The sequence below is a fragment of the Mangifera indica genome, chromosome 3 (genome assembly GCF_011075055.1).
Source record: "Mangifera indica cultivar Alphonso chromosome 3, CATAS_Mindica_2.1, whole genome shotgun sequence".
Lineage (NCBI taxonomy): Eukaryota > Viridiplantae > Streptophyta > Magnoliopsida > Sapindales > Anacardiaceae > Mangifera > Mangifera indica.
In genome coordinates this window covers 4,935,940-4,957,402 of record NC_058139.1, presented here as the reverse complement: position 1 = coordinate 4,957,402, position 21,463 = coordinate 4,935,940, and the positions used below count along the sequence as shown (strand labels likewise).

General features: G+C 33.0%; 3 protein-coding genes across 3 annotated transcripts; 1 reads left to right on the top strand and 2 right to left on the bottom strand.

Annotated features, from left to right (window-relative positions):
• The first annotated feature begins 1,156 nt into the window (after positions 1–1,156).
• LOC123210245 (axial regulator YABBY 1-like) lies at positions 1,157–3,592 on the top strand. The gene is made up of 7 exons (XM_044628494.1): positions 1,157–1,440; positions 1,562–1,717; positions 1,827–1,944; positions 2,689–2,737; positions 2,865–2,940; positions 3,070–3,144; positions 3,242–3,592. Exons 1-7 carry the CDS (start codon positions 1,351–1,353, stop codon positions 3,314–3,316), a joined length of 639 nt encoding a protein of 212 aa, XP_044484429.1. The 5' UTR covers positions 1,157–1,350; the 3' UTR covers positions 3,317–3,592.
• Positions 3,593–6,349: 2,757 nt separating this feature from the next.
• LOC123210076 (monocopper oxidase-like protein SKU5) lies at positions 6,350–10,726 on the bottom strand. Its single transcript, XM_044628267.1, has 9 exons — positions 10,414–10,726; positions 10,000–10,109; positions 9,643–9,913; positions 9,421–9,559; positions 8,477–8,843; positions 7,698–8,063; positions 7,516–7,594; positions 6,781–6,980; positions 6,350–6,685 (listed from the first exon to the last, which is right to left on the bottom strand). The coding sequence occupies exons 1-9, from the start codon at positions 10,552–10,554 to the stop codon at positions 6,583–6,585; spliced, it is 1,776 nt and encodes a 591-aa protein (XP_044484202.1). The 5' UTR covers positions 10,555–10,726; the 3' UTR covers positions 6,350–6,582.
• Positions 10,727–16,100: 5,374 nt separating this feature from the next.
• LOC123210010 (acid beta-fructofuranosidase) lies at positions 16,101–19,234 on the bottom strand. The gene is made up of 7 exons (XM_044628158.1): positions 18,788–19,234; positions 18,551–18,559; positions 17,282–18,138; positions 17,031–17,192; positions 16,693–16,928; positions 16,515–16,602; positions 16,101–16,430 (listed from the first exon to the last, which is right to left on the bottom strand). The coding sequence occupies exons 1-7, from the start codon at positions 19,167–19,169 to the stop codon at positions 16,227–16,229; spliced, it is 1,938 nt and encodes a 645-aa protein (XP_044484093.1). The 5' UTR covers positions 19,170–19,234; the 3' UTR covers positions 16,101–16,226.
• Positions 19,235–21,463: the final 2,229 nt, after the last annotated feature.

Here is a 21,463-nt window from a genome sequence, read left to right as displayed (position 1 = left end):
AAAGCGCAAATATGACTTTTTGCATGTGTCTTATCAATCCAAATATGACTTTTTAGCAAGTCTCATTCAAGCATGTGTCTAATATTCTCAGTCTCACTTCCCTTTCAACATGTTAATGAGTTTGGTTTCAAATTGAAGGTCTGAGAACGCGCAACGAACTTTGCAACTATTTCCATTTGTTTTCTTATAAGTTGATTACAGGAACAATAAAATATTTGCGAGGGTTAAGCAGAATTCATTCCCACAAGTGAATTAATGAATGCTAGCTAACATTTACCTTTAAGGCACAGCTTTTTGGGGAAGAGGAAAGCCATAGGCTTAAATGAGTGTAGGTGGTGATGGTCGTGAAACTGAAAAAAAAATTGAAATTTAACAAAAACCCTAGAGATACTCTGGGAAAGAAGAAGGGGAGAATAAATATTCTAACCAAATGAGCTGCCTGAAGCAAAAAAGAATTTTAAATTAGGAAAGGACAAAGGTGGAAACAGGTGCAAGTCTGCGCGCTGAGAAAGTGTCAACTGACTTAAATACGCATCTGTCTCTACTTAAGACGAGGGAGAATGAGTGGTCACGTCACCGAAGTAACCTCTCATTTTCACTGATAAAAAAAAATCATAGATTCAAAATGATAATTTAAATGATACTGTCATGATTATGTTATGATATTACTATATGTCATGACTCATGATTCACAAAGTTTATGTAAGGAGGCAGAAGGAGGAGGTGAAATGTTGGGAGTTTTAAAAGAAACGTTAGGGTTTTGGTTCGGAAATTTAGGCAAAATGAAAAAAGGAAAAGTGAATACAGCACAGCCTCTTAACTACTGAAAATAACAGGTGAGTAAGTGAAAGCTCCATCACCCCATGCACACGTCCCTTTCTGGCTCCTCTCCCCCACATCTGCCGCCTCTCTCTCTTTCTCTTCAAATGCATTGGGAATGCCAACCACACATATTATCTTACATTTAACACCATGCGTTCGTGACAGCAGTCTACCTCTATGTATGGCTTATATTGTCATACATTCATGTATCATATTCATATCCATGCATTAATTAATCATTTAGCTTATCATGTAAGTGTATACATCCATATGAACTAGCAAACAACACCCATCAACAGAGGGGAAAGAATATTTCTCTTCCTTCTTATATCTACTAGACCAAATATCACTCTCTCTTTCATACACTCAACAAAACACCTTTAATTTTCTTCTTTCTTTCACAACTCAAAATCAAGAAAGCAAATACAAGGTGGTTGTTAAGCTGTCAATCTATCAATCAATCAATCAATCGCTAAGACCAATCATCAATCAAGTTATAAAAGAAAGAAAAACAAAGAATCGAAGAAGATGTCCTCTTCTACATTATCTTTGGATCACCTTCCTCCCTCGGAGCAGCTCTGCTATGTGCATTGCACCGTTTGCGACACTGTGCTCGCGGTATCATTCTCATTTTACGACTTGATTTTCCTTTATTCACCCATTCACCTCTCTTAGGGTTATGGCTTTCTTTTCTTTTCTCAAAAATATATATTTCTCTCACAAGTGTATACGTTTTTAGGTGAGTGTTCCTTGCACAAGTTTATTCAAGACTGTAACCGTTCGATGTGGACACTGCACAAACCTTCTTCCTGTGAACATGCGTGGCTTACTTCTGCCTTCAGCTAATCAGTTTCACTCGGGTCACAACTTTTTCTCCCCTTCCCATAATCTTCGGGTATATGATTATGAACTGCTATTTCCTCTCAAATTTTCCCTAGAAATATTTGTTTATGTACTTGATTTGTATGAATTTATGTTATTTTTTACTGATTACGGTTTTGCAGGAGGAGATCCCAAATCCACCTCCAAACTTTCTAATCAGTCAAACCAACACCCATGATTTCTCCATACCGTCTCGAGAAGTAGTTGATGAGCTTCCACGGCCCCAAGTTCTCAACAGACGTGAGATTCGTTATATCTTTTATAGTTTTCTTCTTGTTTCTTTCAAATTTTTTTTATATATTTTTCAGTTTTTGTCGACTTTATAAATTCATAGGTCCGTGAGAATAGTTGTCTTCAATCTGTTTTTGCAATGAGCCCCACACAAGAAGTACTTTGGTCAATCAGCTTATGCCCTTCCTGTTTGTCCACCCTATTTGATAGATTGATCATTTTGCACTTTCTCTATGTTCAATATACCACACTGTGTTAGAGAATCAAGAAAAGAAATCGGAAAAGGAATCATACATCTGCTTTTTTGGCTCACTACAAACAGTGCAAAGGTCCTATGGCCCTGTGGTACCGTATAAGTATATGTGACCTTTAGGCATGTTAATATTATGCCTGCAACCTTGTTCTTTGTTTCCATGACCATAACAGGAGTCCCGCGTGTAGATATAATTTTGACGCGTGCTTTCTAATTCACTCTAGCTCACAGAGAAAAAAAAAAAGCTTCACTTGCCCACTTTGCCCTTTTGTGAGGAAATTAGAGCCCCCTTCTAGCCCAGAAAAGCAGTTACTTAAGAATGATATATAGGGTATTTTCTTCTTTCTTCTGCTGGAAATGTAGTTGGTGAAGATTCTATGAACAGAGAGATGAAAATGATGATAAAATGACACTAGATAACTGATAAGAAAACAAGCAGAAAATTCCACTGAAAGTTAACGGTGTGATTTTAATGTGTCCGTATGTCTTCACACGTTCAGCTCCGGAAAAGAGACAAAGAGTCCCATCGGCGTACAACCGATTCATCAAGTGAGTGATGATTTCTAGATCTCTCTCTTTTGTTATACATACACAAAATGCATATATTATTATTTATAAATATATTTATATAACTTGCCAAATTTGAACCAAATATGAATGCCCCATCAATCCGCAGGGACGAGATCCAACGCATTAAGGCTGTAAATCCTGATATAACCCACAGAGAAGCCTTCAGTGCAGCGGCTAAGAATGTAAGATCCAAGACAAATCTTAGGGTTTCTTCTTTACCAAATTAGGGTTTAGTTTTATTTAGATTTATAATAGATAGTCTCTGACAAGAGGTCATATGACTGAACAATGTTTTATTTTGCTTATGTCAGTGGGCCCACTTTCCACACATTCACTTTGGTCTGATGCCTGATCAGGCAGTGAAGAAGGCTAACGTGCTCCAGCAGGTGATCCATGCACTCAACTCTTAATGAATTTGCAAAATGTACATCCTATATGACATGTATATATAGAATGAAAAGTTGGGTTTTTGATTAAGTGCAGGAAGGAGAAGATGTTCTTATGAAAGATGGTTTTCTAGCTTCAACAAATGTAAATGTTGGTGTTTCTCCTTTCTAAGAAGGGAAGGTGGGAAGTGGTGGTGTTTCTAGGGCTCAGATCTTGGTTGCTTTAATTTGCTTGTTGTCTTGTTGTTTAACATGTGTACGCAGTTGATTCACTACTTCATAACCCATTATTATCTTCCTCTTAAACTCCTTTTAATGTTTATATTTTGCCTATTACCTGCTTAAGTTTCTGTATGTCGTATGTCTGTTTTGTTTGAGAAACACCTTCTTCTATGTTTCAACATTTATTTCTCATCAATATTTTAGCTTTAGCTAGTCTTGGATATTACTTTTCTTTTTCATTAATATTCCTAATTAGTCATTTACTTATCCTAATATATAATAATATGTATTTCTCAATGCTCATTTTGATACTAATCCAGGTCTCTGGCTCTGTGAAAGTATAGGCTAATGCAAAAACTTTCTTTAGGCCTCTTTATGATAAAAATTCCTATATCACAATAAACTTTTTATTATAATTAAAAAAACAATATAACTAGATAGAAGTAATACAAAATATAATAAAACTATACGTACCCATTTTTACTTTTTTTATACACAATTTTAATACATAGATAATATATCATTAAATGATCAGATGATTTTGAATTAAAAATAAAATAATATTCAATCACATAATAACATTTTATCTATATATCTAAATTATATATCAAAAGTATGTACACATAACACTATTCTATAAAATATATAATCTGTATTATTTTGTCATGACTCCCCAAATTTCTTAGGTTTTAAAATTACTGTGCTTCTTTTCTCTGTTTAAATCATACATTCTGTATAGAAAAGAAAAATTATGATGCAAAAAGTAATTGGTGAAAAAGAAGATCCTTGTAAACTAATATTTAATTTGAAGTTTAGATCTCACTTCTACTTAACTTTATATATAGATGATTATTTTGTCGTTTTACTGCTTTCGCTTAATACTCTGTTGAACACTAAAACATCGAATTAATAAATTCATAACATCGGAGGGTACAAATAATCAAGTTAATAATTAATAATTTTTTCTTTCAAAAAAAAAATCTCAATTAAAGGATGGATTCGGTGCTTTCAATGATTGGGTTTAGAACGAATCCTATGAGGTATAAAATATTGTGGACCACTCTAATGTGAACAGTTGTCATTTTGCTAAAAGGTTTATTTAATTTCAATCAATAAAAATTACTATCTTTTATTATTTATATTACTTTATTTAGTTTGTCAATAATAATCTTCTATTATCAATAGTGATATGACAAATAATATAAATGATAATCTGATTATCACATTCATCTTAAGTATTAAAATATTACTAATATAATCTTGATTTTATTATAATTATATTCTTATTTATTAATTTTTTAGGATAAAAATAACCGTATTTTCAATTAATATAACAAGTAATATAAAACATATTTTAAAATAATTATATTTAAGGGTATTTAAGTAAATTAATTTACTAATATTTTTTATTATCTCTAATCAAACATAATAATTATTTATACCTAATAATTTTTTAAGTATTATATCTTTGAGATAATCTTTTAATTTTAGTAATAAAATATTACCTATAACAAACACACCCAAAAAGTTGCCTAAAAGGTGAAAGTTTAATAATATATTATTAATTTTATATGTCTTTAACACGAAACTAAACTTAATGAGATTTTTTTATTTTCAATTAACAATAGCCAGTAGATTAATTTGTATTTATGATGTTTATTTGTTTTTACACTATAGTGCATTGCCATTGTTCTTATTAAGACATAAGAACTGTTTATCTGTAAATTCCTAAAATTAAATCAATGAAGCATGACTTAATTGCAAGCATGTTTATTTTAACTTTACTGTTTAGATGCCCGCAGATGAAGAAGTAAACACTTCCTTTATTACTGTTTTCAACAATTCTCTGTATATATGCCAATCACAAATTCCTGAATGATTGTGATGTGATGTGATGTGATGTGATGCATGGCATATACATATAATGACAAAATGAAACATCATATTTGTTTGCTTGTTAACAACTTCGCCCATAAGTGGGTATAAAAAGAGCAGCATCGTGCTTTTGAAGATGCTGTGAGAAAGAACAGCATCAAGTAGGGTTGCCCTCGTTATTAATGTGAAACTTTAGGGAAAGGGTAATAACCTATTTGAGCTAAGTTAATACTTTTCAGTTGACTTTTATCTTCCATTGGCTTGAATTCATTAAACCAAAAATTTGCTTACTATTTTAAAATAGTAATACTATGTATATCCATTTTGAATACACAAATAAGTATACATTTATATGTATCATCACGTGATTAGGTGCTGTTTTATCTTTAATTCAAAATCATTCAATTATGCGATGACATATATAAGTATGTATTTATTTATATACTTAAAATGGTACACATAGTTTTATTGGTATTAAAAATAACCAAGGATAATAATGCAGTTGTTGAATTTTATGCTTATAAATGTGTTATCGAGGACGAAATCACTTAAGCAATTCTTCTTCAAGGACAACTTAAAAAATGGACTATCCACTCACAATTCCTACTTCCAACTTTTTAATACTCAATGTCAAGCCAAGTTCACCAATCAGGTCAAATTGATCAGGTTTGATAGAAAGTAACTTCTGCCCAACATCCTCGAAGTTCAAATGTTTGTACCAGCTTTTCTGGTTTTTCCGGTTTAGATTCTTGTAATAAGTCTACAAACTACAAGAGAGTAATTCGATGACAATGGATTTTGGTGGTGAAATGGGTAAACTTGAAGACTAAGTTTCATAAAGTTTTTCATGGTTTTCGTGGTGAAATTGCCAAACTGGATTTTGGATTGCCAATATCAACCCTTAAGGAAATACACGTGAATGAAGGTAAAGAGTTACAACATGGGCCAAAGTTTCCCTGCCGGAATTCTAAAAGGGAAACTGCGCAATAGTGATCCAGCTGGCCCAACTATCACAGATGGATTGAAAATGTAGGATTTGCAGATAATTCTCTTTTATTTAATCGTTGCGCAAATGAAAAACCATATGAAGGTATGTACAAGTTGGCCGTGGGAAAATTTGTATTGAGCATTTGATGGAATGTCATCGGTACAATAAGGTATGTAATTAAAGAATGACAGATCCCAATAAATCAAACATGAAACCTTTTGGACATAAAAATAAAATAAAAATACATGTCAAAGTCACTGAAGAATAGTAGAATTACACACCTAAACACTCACACAACCACAAAACTAAGATGCCTATGACAAACGCAAGCACACATCCTAAAGGAAAAATGCTTAGCAGAAAGGGGAAACCATAGCAGTTATGATCATCAGCAGTGCAAATAGCAGCTTTGATCCATTGCCCGTAATTATCCTGGCAGCAGAGATATCTTGTGGCCTGAAAAACAAGCAAGGTATACTCAAAAATGATTCCTACCACACAAACATATTTCAAGAAAGCAATGTTTGAGATAAATGATTATGATCCCATACTTTTGCATATGACTTAGAGCACCACAAAAGAGCGCATTGTCTGGGATGGGCAGCTCAGTCTTGTTTGTAGCCTCCGGATTGATAATTCTGACATAAGTTTCCTGGCCAAGATACCATGAGTCAAGGTTTTCTGTTCTCAGATTCCAGACTCCAACGTTGTCGAGTGATACCAAGACTGCAGTCCATGCTCCAGGATAAACCTAAACAGCAGGAAAAATATATATTATACTCGTTATTCACTCTTCCACCACTATTATTCCAGTTCTAACACAAATGTCACCAGAATTTCATCATCATACATATTGCCAAATTAGATCAACTACCCTATTTCACAAGATTCTACAGAACATAATCATTATTTATGGTGTACAATTAATCAGGACATTGAATAAGAATTTGGAGCATCTACTTTGTGCTTGAGAATGTTTGATCTGTCTTTTATTGTTTGCAGTTGCTTTAAACTGCAAGTTCTTTAGGCAAGAAAAGGAAAATCTAAATAGCATATTGCAGGTAAGAACTTGTTTTAAAACCACAAGGACAACAAAACTGCATTCCTTTGGTAAATGTTTAATTCAAATACTCTGAAAAGACAAGACAGGCAACTTTATCAATATCTGTGACACTTCAGTAGAAACAATTCAAATGGAGATATTGGGTAGAAATTACATGTCTAAATGATCAAGGCTTTGAAAGAAACCAAACAAGATTAAGAGTAGAATTCTCCATTTAACAAACCTGTGTTGTGGTGCGGGCAATACCATCCCACTTGTTATATGTGCCCCTACTATTCTCTGTCCAGTCACCATAATCCATCCTGAAGAAATGATTAAAAGAAAGGTGTTAAAAGCATATCATTAAATTTGTATACAAGACAACTAGAGTAAAAGGTAGGTAAAGGACTTCAACAAATTCCCTACCCAACTACAAAAAATGCATATCCATTAAGGTGATAGGTATGCATCTTCGTGTCATTGTTCTGTAGGATGACTTCCATAAATCCTCGATATGTACCATTGATTACTGATGTTTCCATTCGAGGTGCTTCTGTAAGTGGCGTAGTGGGGAAATTAAGCTTATACACTCCCTTCAGTCTGAACTGGTCAGCAAGCCTGATTGGTGTGGAAGGGTTGACATATGATATTCCACTGAGAGTTGCCCGCCGTTTCCCACCAATCATTTCTGGTGGCTTGTTTTTCAACACATAAACTTCAGTCACATTGATTGAACCATATCTAAAAGAACCCTGAGGGTTGGGGCGGGCACCACTGGCAGATACATTCCATCTGCTCAATTCAATCAAAGAAGCCAAGGCCAAGTAAGAATGTATAGCCAATTCTTAGAACCGACAACAAAAAAAGTTTATACAATGAAGAGCATCAGACAAAGCCAAAACTCTAGTTCTTATCTAAACCAATCAATACAAGTATTATGACATAATTAATATATTCAAAGTAAGAATTCTGGCCCTCCATATCAGATTGTATAGCCAACCTGCACCGCCAAATCAGAAGCAGCACCTGCTGTGCCAGTATCAGAGTTCCTTTTGCAGGGATGAGTGAAAACAAGTCATCGAACAAAGAATTGAATATACAGTGCATGAAAAATTAGCAAACACTTTATAGTTAACAAAAAGAAAAAAAAAATCATAGAAATGCTTTGGTTTCTAATGATGTGCTATCACATAATGAAGACCAACCTTATAGATCTTGCTTGGTTCATGGAGAAGGTTTTGTCAAACTCATCATTTGGTGCATCAGGAAGGGGACCATGTGCCTTTCCTTTAGAATTCGTATAACGCAAGATGGCAACACCAGTAACTCTTTTCCATTGTGACTCATTCACAAATCTGGCACTTGCTACGATGTAGTAATCAGAACTTGCATTCTGATCCATGGTAACTAAGAAAGAATAAGATTGTCCTACATGTATGTCTAAGCTAGTGTAATTCTGTTGCACTGTATATGATCCCTCAGTCTCTGCTAGAAGAAGATTGTGGTTTTGGATCCTGAAATTCAGAGATGTTGATATTCCAACGTTGTGTACACGAAGGCGATAAGTTTTTCCTGTGCAACATGACAGAATTGTCATTAATGAGGCTTGAGCAGTGCAACAGAAGCAACAAGATAATAACAGTATGAAGAGTTTCAGATTGATCTAAAGTCACCAAACTATAACACTTGAGCATAAGTTTCTTCCTGGAAAGCAGGATATGATAGCAAGCTGCCATTATGCTTGTCTAAATTTTGCATATCAGGTGCCAAAACGTGTAGTGTGAGCATATTTTCATGTCAGTAGTGTTATATCTAAAAGAATTGTGAAGCATTTTCTGAATATTCATATCTTAAATAAACAAACAGCTTATTTCTTTCACAAATGAGGAGTTTTACTGCAATATCAATCTCCAATTGCATAAAACCAAACAAAGATACTGTAGGTCCAAAACTAGTATTTGTGCTGATATGAGCTAACCGATATCTCCATTATATGTCAACAGCCCAATTATATAATGACAAATTAATTTTAAGTTGTGAATCACTAAATTTTTAAAGTTACCCTACAAGACCAATATACCAACATGACTAAGTATATTAAGAACTTTGAAAGATTCTTCAGTTGAAATATGTTATGTACAACACTCACCTGGGTGGACTTCAATTGTCTCATAATCAATGCCATCAGGAACAAGGGTAGTGTTATATTGGTAAGGGCCTTTTCCATTAATTACAACTCCATCAGGCATTCCCAGATCTTTCCCTGCATCAAGTGCCTTCCTCAAAGCCTATACTCCACAAAAGAACCAAGCACATTACCAACTATACTTTCAAATAAAATAAAGAATCTCATCATTTTGTGAACACTAACCGTGTGGTTGCGTGTGTACCAATCACCAATCAAAATGGTAATATCCCCATCTGGAGTTGCAAAAGGAATTGGAATAATAGCACGGTTATTTATTATAAAGCTGCCATAGCCACCTGAAGCTCTCTGAAAATGGAGAGATGGGAAGTAGAAGAAACTCCCAATTTGGTCCTTGACCTGAAACTGGTAAGTCCAGTTCCACTTAGGAGGAATGGGACAATTTGTGCCCAAAACTCCATCTTGCCAGGAACTGCGCCTCTGTTGAACACCAGACCTGCGACATAATCAAAGTTTAGATGGTGAATCATTATGTAATGACACTTCTCTGTGGATTCACTATCAAATTAAAGTATATTTTACCAGTGCATAAGTAGACTCTCATCTAGTTTGTTTCTGACATTGACAACAACATTGTTATTAGTAGTCACATTTATAGTCGGACCAGGAAACTTTCCATTAACAGCAATAACCTGCAAAAGAAATGCAAAAAAGGAAACATTTAGTAGATTGGCGATAGCTCTTCAACGTAATCTCAGAGCTCTCTATACTGCAAACAGTAAATATGAAACACTAAGCTCAAACAATGAAAAAAAGCACAACATTTTGTAGATCTGAAGCTAAAAGTTGAAACTTTAAGAAATCTAAAGCCAACCCAGTGGTCACAGGTAAAAGAACAAAGAAAGCCGCTTGAAAAAATCCACTCAAAGTGGAGATACAAAGCAGCTGCTCAAATATGAGATACACACAAAGAGATTTAAAAAAAAACAAACAAACCTGTTGAGGAACACCAAGAGGAGAAGCCGTGATGTAAGAAACCTCAAAGTTATAGAAAGCAGACGGATCTTCAGCAAAACAGAACTCAAGAAGCAAGACAACGTCGACAACAAAGAGAACTAAGGCCCTGTAAAAAGCCATTTGTGAACGGTGTTGAAGCTGGACAGTTGAGCAAATTGAGAGCTTTTTTCGGGTTTTACATTATCAGATAATACTAAAGGGCAAAAAAAGGAAGAAACCAGAACCTCTGAATAGTAGAAAAGAGAGTGAACTGCCAAAGTGAGTGTCCTTAGAGAGAGAGAGAGAGAGAGAGAGAGAGAGAGGGGCTAATTTTTCATTTGATTTGCTGAGCTGTTCTGTTTTTCAGTAATGTTGGTGCAGTTATTTTTTCTGATTTAGTCAAGTGAAAAAACAACCACGGGAATTAATTTCGGCGGTTAATAACCAAAAATCCCAATATTTTTTTTTAAATGAAAATAAAAGTTATATAATTGCACTTTTCAGAGACGGAGCGCTCACAATCATGATCACGATCACGATCACGATCACAATCACAGTTCACAGATCAGGTGAATGAAATTAGTGAAATTGCAGAGAAAGATTATAAATTCATTAAAATTTGACTTGTGTCTGTGGGCAACGGTCGGATGTTCTGAAAGTCCCACATGATTGCCAGCTCGTGAAACCCTTGTGGACCCCTACCATTTCATAAATAAATTTGAATTATGGGCTTTGGTTGGGTGGTCTGTTTCTTTTACCTTTTTGTCTACGAGAATGATTGTTTCCTCCTATGTTAACCACATTTTCCCACCTTCTAAATTTGAAATTACATTTATACACCCAGTTGAGGATCCCTGGAGATGGAAAAGATAAAATAAGGGTTGTGGGTGGTGAATGGAAAGAGAGACTGAAAGCTATTGCCCATTGAGGCCTTTTAGTTGGCAATACATGAGAAAGAATTTGGGTTGTTGGCAGGGGGGTAGACAGTTGAGGCTCTTGCCATCTGTTTACCACTCAAGCCCTAAACTTTTCTAAATATTAAGTTACGGCCTATAGGAGATATTTCGATAAAGGTAAGATTTTTTTTTTCTTTTAAACCTTTATAAATTCATTTAATTTAATAAAGAATAATTTTTAAAAAATATCTTAAATTTTTATCAAACTTAGTTTTATCGATTTTAATTGATTCATCTAGTTTGATCAAGTTAATAAATAATTTTTTTTATTTTAATTAAACTAGATTTGAAACTGATTTCTAATTCAACTGATTAATCTAATTTAATTTTAAAAACATTGAGGATAAATGATTTTTTATGTTGTACGAGTTGTCAATAGATCATTTTGGCTGTAACAAACTCTGGTATAAGGGGCATAGTTCACAATTTTGCTAGTCATGTCAAAATTCGTGGGGAGAGGCCGTTCGATAATTAATTAATTATTTATTTATTAAAAAAAGTATGGATAAATTTATTATTTCTTGTGAGTTTTATGTTTTTTCATCAATATTTGTATACATTTGGGCATTGTTAGTAAGAATCTTCGCAATCACACGCTGCCAAGACAAGTATGATGGTCCATACATATATTAAATAATTTGACCGTTATACGCTGTTTACTGTAGATGAAGCTTTTGTAGTAGAGACGAAGAGTAAAAAAATACATGCCCAAATGTAGCTTAGCCTTAGACTGGCGGATTAAATTGGAGCAGATGGACTTTAAGGAAGCAAATTAAAACCTTACAAGTCCAACCACCACCTAAATAAATTGAAAGCTGCCGCATGCACATCCATCTCATCAATTAAAAACTCCACCTACATTGTCACTCAATACGTAATTCAACACGTTTTTAATGATATTTCTAATATACAAATAACGTATTATTATGTGATTAGAAATTAATTTATATTTAATTTAAAATAATTTAATTATATAATAATATATTATTTATAAATTTAAATTGTGCATCAAAATTGTTTATACAAATTTGTTAAAAATATTTCTTTGATACTTTTGCACAAGTACAGCAATTAATAAGGTTCATCATCCATCAATACAAGATGCTCCACGAAATCCATGCAACATCATATTCTATGGGACACTTTGTCCATTCTGCTTGTAATTAACTGGTTTTATGGGTTATAATTATATAAGATTCCCCAATTACCAGATAGTCATTATTCTTCAAAATTAGCTGAAAGGGTGGTTATAATTGACCAATATATACATATATATATATATATATATATATATATATATATATATCAATGAATAAAATATAAAGTGGATAAAATGGAAGGAAAGGTTCATTTATTCATATGGGCAGGTTTCAACGATTATTTCCTCTTAACTACTAAGTGTAAATCATTTCACTTCACATGGGAAAAAATAAACAAATAGTCATTATTTTAAAGGTGAGGCTTGCGAGATTTTTAAACTAATCACACATTAGTAAAATATAAGAGAAATATTGTATATAAATATATATCTTCTATCGCTTAAAATGTTAAAAAGATACTTAGTTAAATAATCTACGAGTTCTTTAAGTTATCAATATATAATTTTGGGTTATAAACCTTAAAAATAAAATTATAATAGATTGTATATCCAAAATAAATAATATTTTGATAATTAATCAAACTATATTACAAGGATAAAAGAAAAAACATGTCAACTCTGACATAACCAAACCCACCTAAATTAATAGTACTAGATTGAAAGAAAAAAGCTAACTCTATAGAAATGGCACATGGGAGTCTACCCTTACACCCTTGGAATGAAATATTAAGTAATTCAAAAAGGTTATATCTTTAGAAAGATTGAAACAAACCAGAAAACTTTCCTTTTCATGATTGTCAAATTTTGCATAAAGAATGTTGTCGATTATTTATACAATTTTCTTGGACTTTTCTACTATTAATTTATGGTGGGTAATTTATATTTTCCTACTTAAGTTTGGCCGAAAACACTATTCCATCTTTCGATAACATTAATCACATTTTGATCCATGAATGAACACAAACACTTGGTCCCCTACAACTACTTCATTGATTTTGGTGAGTGTCGATAGGATTTTTCTATCATTAGTGAAGTCTTACGCATAAATGTTGTAGATCATTTACAAAGTTCAAGAAATAATAGATGAATTACAATTATTTAGAATGTCGATTATATTAGGGTTTCCAAAATTATAGGAGATAATTAATGATATTTAAACTTATAAAATATTTATTCTGTAATGTTTAAAATATTAAGGTGACAGATGTAATAAGTTATTTTTTATTGTTTGTTCAAAATTTTTTAGAGTAAATCATGTTTGATATGGAATGAAAAAGTTTAATTAATATGATTATGAGTGTAAAAATGTTTTTAGGCTAATCTTTATACGGGACAATGTGTAAATCACACATTTCAAAAATACCCACCTACCTGAAAAGGGCATGGACATTAAATCACTTGCTTGGTGCAACAGCGCCAAGCCAATCCAATTGGATAGGGTTAAGTTACCTGCCGCAAATTATGGAGCAAATGGCTCCGATGACTTTATCAATTTCTTAAAACCACTGCATCAATTATTCAGGTAACCGATCGTCAGAAGAAGTGCCTTTTTTTTTTTTTAATCATTATGACGATACTCCAATCCACAGACAACTTTTTGTTAAAGGTCAAAAGATTTGCTCTCGCCAAAAGTATAGTGAAATCTCAAAGTGTTACATTTCAATTTCAAAAACTTAAACACTTAATTATAAGTCAAATTTTGTTAAAAATCTAAATTAGTATTGAGAGTAAAATTATTATTTTAATAATATTATTATATATATATATATAATTTATTAATTTCTCTTCTCATGTTTTAAAAACTCACAAGTTCACCTCTTTTAACAATGTTTTCAGGTTTAAAAAATCACATTCCCCCCTCCCAAACTTTAATTTTTTTTTCTTCACCTCCAGTCACCATCTCTAGCACTAACGACATCTTGTTTTTGCTCTAAACAATTGTCGACACCAGTTGTCATATTCCCTACCCTAAATCGTTGTCCAAACAATTGTTTGGACGTGTTGTCTAAACAAATAGTCTGAATGACAAGTCTCTAACTATGAGATGATTCTTCTAACATCGATCTTCAGTCAAATGATAATTAACTCTTCGTTAGATGAAGATGATTCGTCTTCGTCCAACGAAAATAACCACTAAATAAAGAAGATTGACCGACCTTGAAGAAGGTGGGAAGTCGGTTGACGGTCAAAGCAAAGATGTCACTAGAGGAGGAGCAAAATAAACCCTTGGGGTGAAAAAGGTTAGTTTTCAAACTTTGGATAAAAGAAAAATTATTAGTTTTTAATACTTGGAAAGAAAGTGATAAATTTTTAGTTTTTTTTTTATTTTTATTAAATAATAATTTTATCTCTAATCTTAACAGAGATTTTTAACCGAATTTGATTTATGAGTAGGTGTTTAAGTTTTTAAAAGTTAGAGAGTGACACTTTAGGATTTCATTATACCTTAGGTGGGAGCATGTATTTTGGCCTTTATTGAATAACAAATTAATTAATGTGTTTGTTATGTTTAAGCACTCTCACCAGGTTCTAGTACTCATGTATAGTATTACTCAAATTTATTATGAGTTTTATTACATTTATATCTTATTTTTCTTGCATGTTTACTTTTGTATAAGTCTCACTTGAAATTTTTATATAAATTTATATTAAATAAACTATATTTTTAGACTTGGTTAAAACATAACATATATTTATTTACGAAGAAATAGTCCAATTCTAAAATTTCAACACTTGTTATATCAAAATTTTAGTTCTTACTTTTTCTCAAATGTTTACTTTTGATAATCTAATAGGTTTTTATCTTTTAGTATCAATCACTTTGAGTTTTTAGTTATGAAAATATAGTTTGTTCTAATGGCACAAATAGATAATTTCTTAACTCAAATGAAAAGATTATTCAATAGTAGCTTCTTAATGCGATATCTTAATTTTATTAAAGAACCTTAATATATGCATCCCTTTACGTGATGCCATTTTAGCTTGCTGAGGAGATGTTTATGTAATCAATAAAACTATGTGTACTTATTTTTGGTACATAATTTGTATACACAGATGAGGTGTTATAATGTGATTGGATACTTCTTTATCAAATGATGACACATGTTTTAAAATCACTTAATTACATTATGACATATCATTGTGTACCAAAAATAGGTACACATAGCATTGCTCGCAATGCAACCCGTTAGCTGACTTTCGCTATAGCGTGAATTCCTTGTCAGCCCTAATTACTCTTTTCTATCCCCATAGTGCCCTAGTTGTCAATTTTGCATGCCCTTGGATTGGAAGTTGTTCTTTCCCTTTGAGTCATTGGACCTATTTCGGGCCTTTGGCTCCAACCCAATTTACTCCAGGCCTCCCATTATTCATATTTTAGGCCCGCATTCCTAGTTAGCCCTCGTTTTGCAATTTGAGCTAATTAAGTTTGGATTTATCGTCATAATTCATGTTGTTAAACCCCTTTGTTTAAGGCTTATATGCTAAAAAGGGGAACATATGTATTCATATGTTCAGGGCTGCATATGAAAACAAGTGACTAATAGGCCAAGTGCGATAGTTTTAATAGATTTCTATTTTGTTCTTGGAGATATATAGATTTTGTTCTTGGGAAACTTAATATCCATGTCAAGTGGAGGCATAATTTCTTTTTATTTCGGCAAAAATTGATTCTAATAGATGTTCATAGTGGTTGATAATTGTTGCATGCAAAAATGAAACTAAATGAGAAAGAAATTAGGTACAAAGATTGTAAATGGTTAGATATCATTGGAAGAGAAAGGGCGGATGAATGCAGAATTCATTTGCCAAATCTTAAGTGATGTAGCAGTAATACTTGTCTCTGTTGCATTGTTGAATAAAAACACCCTTGCATCTCCATATATTGCCTTTGTTGGATATACTCTTGATGTTATAGTTGATCTTCCTCCTTGAGCAAACCCTTCTATGATTGAATGATCCACCTGTAACATTTACATTCATTCTCAGAATTCATTAATTTCCTCAAATTTCTCAGTTCAAGAAACAAAACTATAAAGCAAACTTACCAATACTCTCACTGCCAATTTTTCTCCTTGTAGTACTGGAACATAGCTACCATAGATATTTTTGTTAACATCAGTTGCCTCAGAAGACCTACAAGCAAGTTTGTGTTTTTTGACGAGTTAAATGGTTGTACATTCCAGGTAAGATAATGCAATATCAAAGCAGGATGAGGTTTTATACCTTGATTGATCGGTACAGAAGAAAGTTTTGACATTTCCATCTTCCCCTTTTGCAACATAGAAATATACAGGAGTCTGTTCAGAGAGGTCCTCATAGGCCAGAACTAGAAGGCCAAAGGGTCCTAATGCGCCGCGTTCAGCAGCACCCCCACTGCTGCTGCAGCTGAACTCTACTTCTGAAGCAGCTGTTCTGTTCAAAGCCTCCATGTCTAACTCAAATTCAGCTATAATATCTAACTGTTACATTGCCAAACATTTCCTTGTAAGATCAAAATTTCTAACTTCAATATATATATATATATATATATATACACAGAGAGAGAGAGAGAGATTATATACCTGAGTGGCTGGTCCAACTTCAAGTGGTACCACTGAACCTGGCTGCAGCTCCACATTGTTAAATTCCCTGCTGGTCAATCTCAAACTATTTACCTCCTTCACTGGCCACTGGAGTAGATTGATACCAGTTTTCTGGTCAAATGTCACTGTCCTCGGAATGCCCTGTACATTAAACACAGTTATGATATGAACACCAGGCATATCATATACATATAATGGGTAAAGATTTTCCAACAAGGAAACTATGGTACCTGAAGTGATGCCCATCCTTTCTTGACATCAGCAATTTCACTATCAGATTCTCCAATCCAACCCCACAAAATTCTCCTCCCAGTGTGTTGATCATAAAAGGTCTTGGATGCATAGAATATTCCATAATCATATCTGATTCCAATGCCAACATCAATCTCAGGATTGTCTGGAAACCATGTACCATTCGTCTCATAATAAGTACCAAGTGCATAGTAGTCATGTCTATCATCATCCAGGCTTGTTTTCATAACATGCTTCACCCCAGGGCCATTAACAGAGGTGTCCAACCCATTTTCAATCGTAGTTGACACAGGATAAAAGTCCACACACTCCCACATCCCTGTGCCTGGGACACCATGTAATTCTTCATCCAACAACTCAAAATTAATAAAATCTTCAGTGTCATATACCAAAGATATGCCAGTTCTATTGATTTTGGAGCCAATAGTAATACGCCATTTCCCTTCAGGAGTTTTCCAAGCTGTTGTTGGATCACGGAAATCCTTGGGACCAACCCCTGGTGGGGGGAATAGGACCGGGTTTCCGGAGTATTTGACCCAATCGATGAGCAGAGGATCAGCTGGGTTTGCAGGATATGCAAGATTTTGAACCTGGACTGATTCATTGGTAGATCCAGTGTAGAGCATAATAAGTTTACCATCAGGAAGGATTGTCGCTGAGCCAGTCCAGACACCATTGATATCATACCATTGATCAGCAACCATGGCCTCAGGGAGATGAAGCCAATGGATCATGTCCCTCGATACAGCATGACCCCAAATAATGTCACCCCACACTGCAGCATTTGGGTTGTACTGATAAAACAAGTGATACCATCCCTTGTAGAAAACAGGACCTGTAATATGTTGCAGGTAATTAATAAATTATTCAACAACTCATTTCAAATTGTAATTATATAAACATCTTCTCAGGAGTTTGTTTATTAGTATGGAGCAGTGTCAGTTACACAACTACATGTTGGCCGGTTGTTTGGAGGATCTACACAGTATCTTCAATTTACCAGTCTCTTTTAAAACGGTTGTGGCTCTCAAAAAAATACATTTTGTTTCTAATAAACTGATGGCCAAATTCAAACCAGAATTTTGTAAAAGTTGAATATACTGTATAACAAGATTGTGAATAAAATTTAATTAGGTAAGCATGTCTAATCAAGGAATTAAATTATAAAAATAAAAAGCAACTGTAACAGGGAAAAGGGAAAGACGTGTGGCAGAGGCAGACAAAAGGGAAAAAGAAAGAGGTCTCACCATTAGGATCTGAAGCACCAAAAGCCAAAATTCCACATCAGCGCAACGTATTCAACCAAAACAATTAAACAGAAATCAGCATCAATTACAACAATTAATTCTGAAATATTTTTTCTTTTGAAAATTATGATTTTGACTCATCCTTGCGAAAGGTCTTGAAAATTGTTTTCAAAATTCCCAAAAGCAATGAACTGTTTTTTGAGAGAAAAAAAAAAAAGAAAGAAAGAAAGAATGTACCATTCATCCAGTTCTTTCGAGGCTGAAAATGAAAGGCCGTTCTTTGCCACGACAACATGGTGTTATTCCATGGGAAAGACCGGACATTGGCACCAAAATACCGGTTCGACTTATCGGAGACGCCGGCCGACACCCCACGGGACAATGGCCGTACTATCTCGGGTTCGAATGATGGATTATTATCATCATTATTTTCATTTTTTGAAAGGGCATTATGTAATGATCCCTGGTCGTTAAAAAATGCAACAAAAAAACAGACCATCAACAACCCAGAAAAGGCGACGAGGAGCACCTTGGTGGGGGTGCGGTGGCTGAACGGACGTTCTTCAGGAATGGGGTGGCTAGAACTTGAAATCGGCAACAATGGATTCGGATCCGCCATGAAGAAAACAAAGCTTAAACAACAAGGGGTAAAAGAAGGAAGAGACAGTGAGATTGGTGTGTCTAAAATGTTGCAGCCTTTATCTATATATACAAAAAATATTTTACGGACAGGCGAGAGTGGGGGAGAAGTAATTTAGAAACTGTCAAATTATTACCAAACTGCAAAGGACAAGTGGAAGTTGAGTGCATGATTGATGATCTATTCCGGATTATAAAGCTGATCTGTAATAATTGGCTTTTTTCTACTTGTATTTTTCTGAATATCCAGAATTAATTTATCAGGGTTATATTATTATAAGTTACTAAATATGTTGCAGATTTTTGTTACCAAGACTGCCAAAATTATAACGAAGATTACATATAAGAAGATTACATATAAAATTAATAAGTATAAATTAAAATAAACTGACATAAATAAATAATTTCTCAGATTGGTTAGTAAATATGTTAAACTAAATCAGATATATAAGAATAAATGAAAAATGTTAGAAAAAATGACATGAAAAAATTGTAATAAATCAAAAGCTAAAGATTGGGTCGAAAACTATTTATCATCATTCAAGGACCACATAAATTATCTATTGTCGATTGAAAATTGTAAGAATATTGTCTAGACTACAAACGATAACATAAGAATAACACTATAAGGATTGATCATTTTTTAAACAAACGATGATACATGAGTAGACAATTATTCTAACCCTCATTAGCATGATAATGAAATTTAGATGTTTTTGTTTTCTTCATACGATAGTAGTTAATCATAGCCAATAAGTGGTGATTGATCATAATAGATGGTAGTGTGAAAATTTTTAATTTAAATAAAAAATATTTTTATTTTAATATATATTTGAATAAAAATAAAATAGTTATAATAAAGTTTAGAGTTACGGGTAGTTTTAATGGAATATGAAAGCATTTTAAATTTTAAATTTTATTAAGGAAAATGTGATGGTAACCAAACCAATGTTGCTTTGAAGAGAATGTGATTTTGGTAATAAAAATAATAATAATAATATTATAGTAACTGCGGAACCGTCTAAATAATAAAATATAAATAGTGTTAATAATATTTTATTATTCCAACCAATTATACAGTAGATCTAGATTAGGTTAGGAGTTAAACATTGAACATTTTATTTATTTTAATGAAATAATTGAGGTATACGTGGCTGGCGATAATTATTTCGACCAGTCGCTGACTCAGATTGAAAGGCGATTGGCTACGTGGCTGGCTATCAGTAATCCTACTGATTGCTGACTCAGATTGAAAGCTGATGGGTGATCAAATTTTGGCCATTAATTATTAAAATAAAATTTTCATTTATACTAAAAGGCAATCAGTGAGCCACCTGTTGGCTGCCAACATTCATTTGTCATAATTACGAAAACAACAAAAAGTATTGATTCAAACCAAGACAAAACAAAATGTTCATGTTTCCCACATGCATGGTTTGACGTGTCTCACATGCATTTGGTCCAATTAAACTTGAAACAGATAAGAGAGAGATTAAGGTTAAATTAAAGGCCAAAGAACTTATTCCCTCACAAAGGATCTTATTATATCAAATTTATATTATTTAATTTTAAAAATTTTAAATATTTATCTATAAATAATTAAAATTAACGATTTTAAAAATAAAATTATTATTTTATTTATAATATTAAAAATAAACTAAAATTTAATCTTTTTTTTTCTCTCCTAAACTTTAAAAACTAAAAGTTTTCATTTAAACTAAGTTTTAAAAAATGATAATTTCCTCTAAGGTTTAATTTTCAAATCTTTGACATCAAATCCGACCAATCATCGATCACGAATATCTTCTGATACCTCTTTTCCCTCCGACAGTCAAACTTCTCTCATTTGAAAGTTTGAATAACTTGATTGACATCGAAAATAACTTAGTTTCATCAAAAAGACGAAGCTGATTTTATCTTCCTCAACGAAGATAAGAAATCTCATCTTTATCGGGGAAGACGAGATCTCTCATTTTCGTTGAGGAGAAAATGTTTTGTCTTTCTTAATAAAACATCGTCTCCTACTAGGTTTAGGATAGTTGGCCAGAAAGAAAAATGGTGAGAGGGCAACGTCAAGGAAGCACCAAAGATAGTGTCACATTTTGAAAACCAAACTCTAGGGGGAAATGTTTCTTTTAAAACTTGACCTATTAAAAAAATTATTAATTTTTAGTGTTTAGGAACAGAAAAATAAATAAAATTTTATAGGATTAGAGTTTTATTAACTCTAACTGTTGATGAATAGATAAATGAGATTTTCAAAGTTAAAGAATA

Bases quoted from the DNA above. Each gene is read 5' to 3' on its own strand.
- LOC123210010 (XM_044628158.1), bottom strand. From the start codon at position 19,169: ATGGCGGATCCGAATCCATTGTTGCCGATTTCAAGTTCTAGCCACCCC. The intron at 16,603-16,692 runs GTATAAAACCTC...ACTTGCTTGTAG, and splicing joins TTCTGTACCGATCAATCAAG to GTCTTCTGAGGCAACTGATG. The intron at 16,431-16,514 runs GTAAGTTTGCTT...TAAATGTTACAG, and splicing joins AATTGGCAGTGAGAGTATTG to GTGGATCATTCAATCATAGA.
- LOC123210245 (XM_044628494.1), top strand. From the start codon at position 1,351: ATGTCCTCTTCTACATTATCTTTGGATCACCTTCCTCCCTCGGAGCAG. The intron at 1,945-2,688 runs GTGAGATTCGTT...TCACACGTTCAG, and splicing joins GCCCCAAGTTCTCAACAGAC to CTCCGGAAAAGAGACAAAGA. The intron at 2,738-2,864 runs GTGAGTGATGAT...ATCAATCCGCAG, and splicing joins GCGTACAACCGATTCATCAA to GGACGAGATCCAACGCATTA.
- LOC123210076 (XM_044628267.1), bottom strand. From the start codon at position 10,554: ATGGCTTTTTACAGGGCCTTAGTTCTCTTTGTTGTCGACGTTGTCTTG. The intron at 9,560-9,642 runs GTTAGTGTTCAC...TGTGGAGTATAG, and splicing joins GGTACACACGCAACCACACG to GCTTTGAGGAAGGCACTTGA. The intron at 6,981-7,515 runs GTTTGTTAAATG...CCTGCTGTTTAG, and splicing joins TTGCCCGCACCACAACACAG to GTTTATCCTGGAGCATGGAC.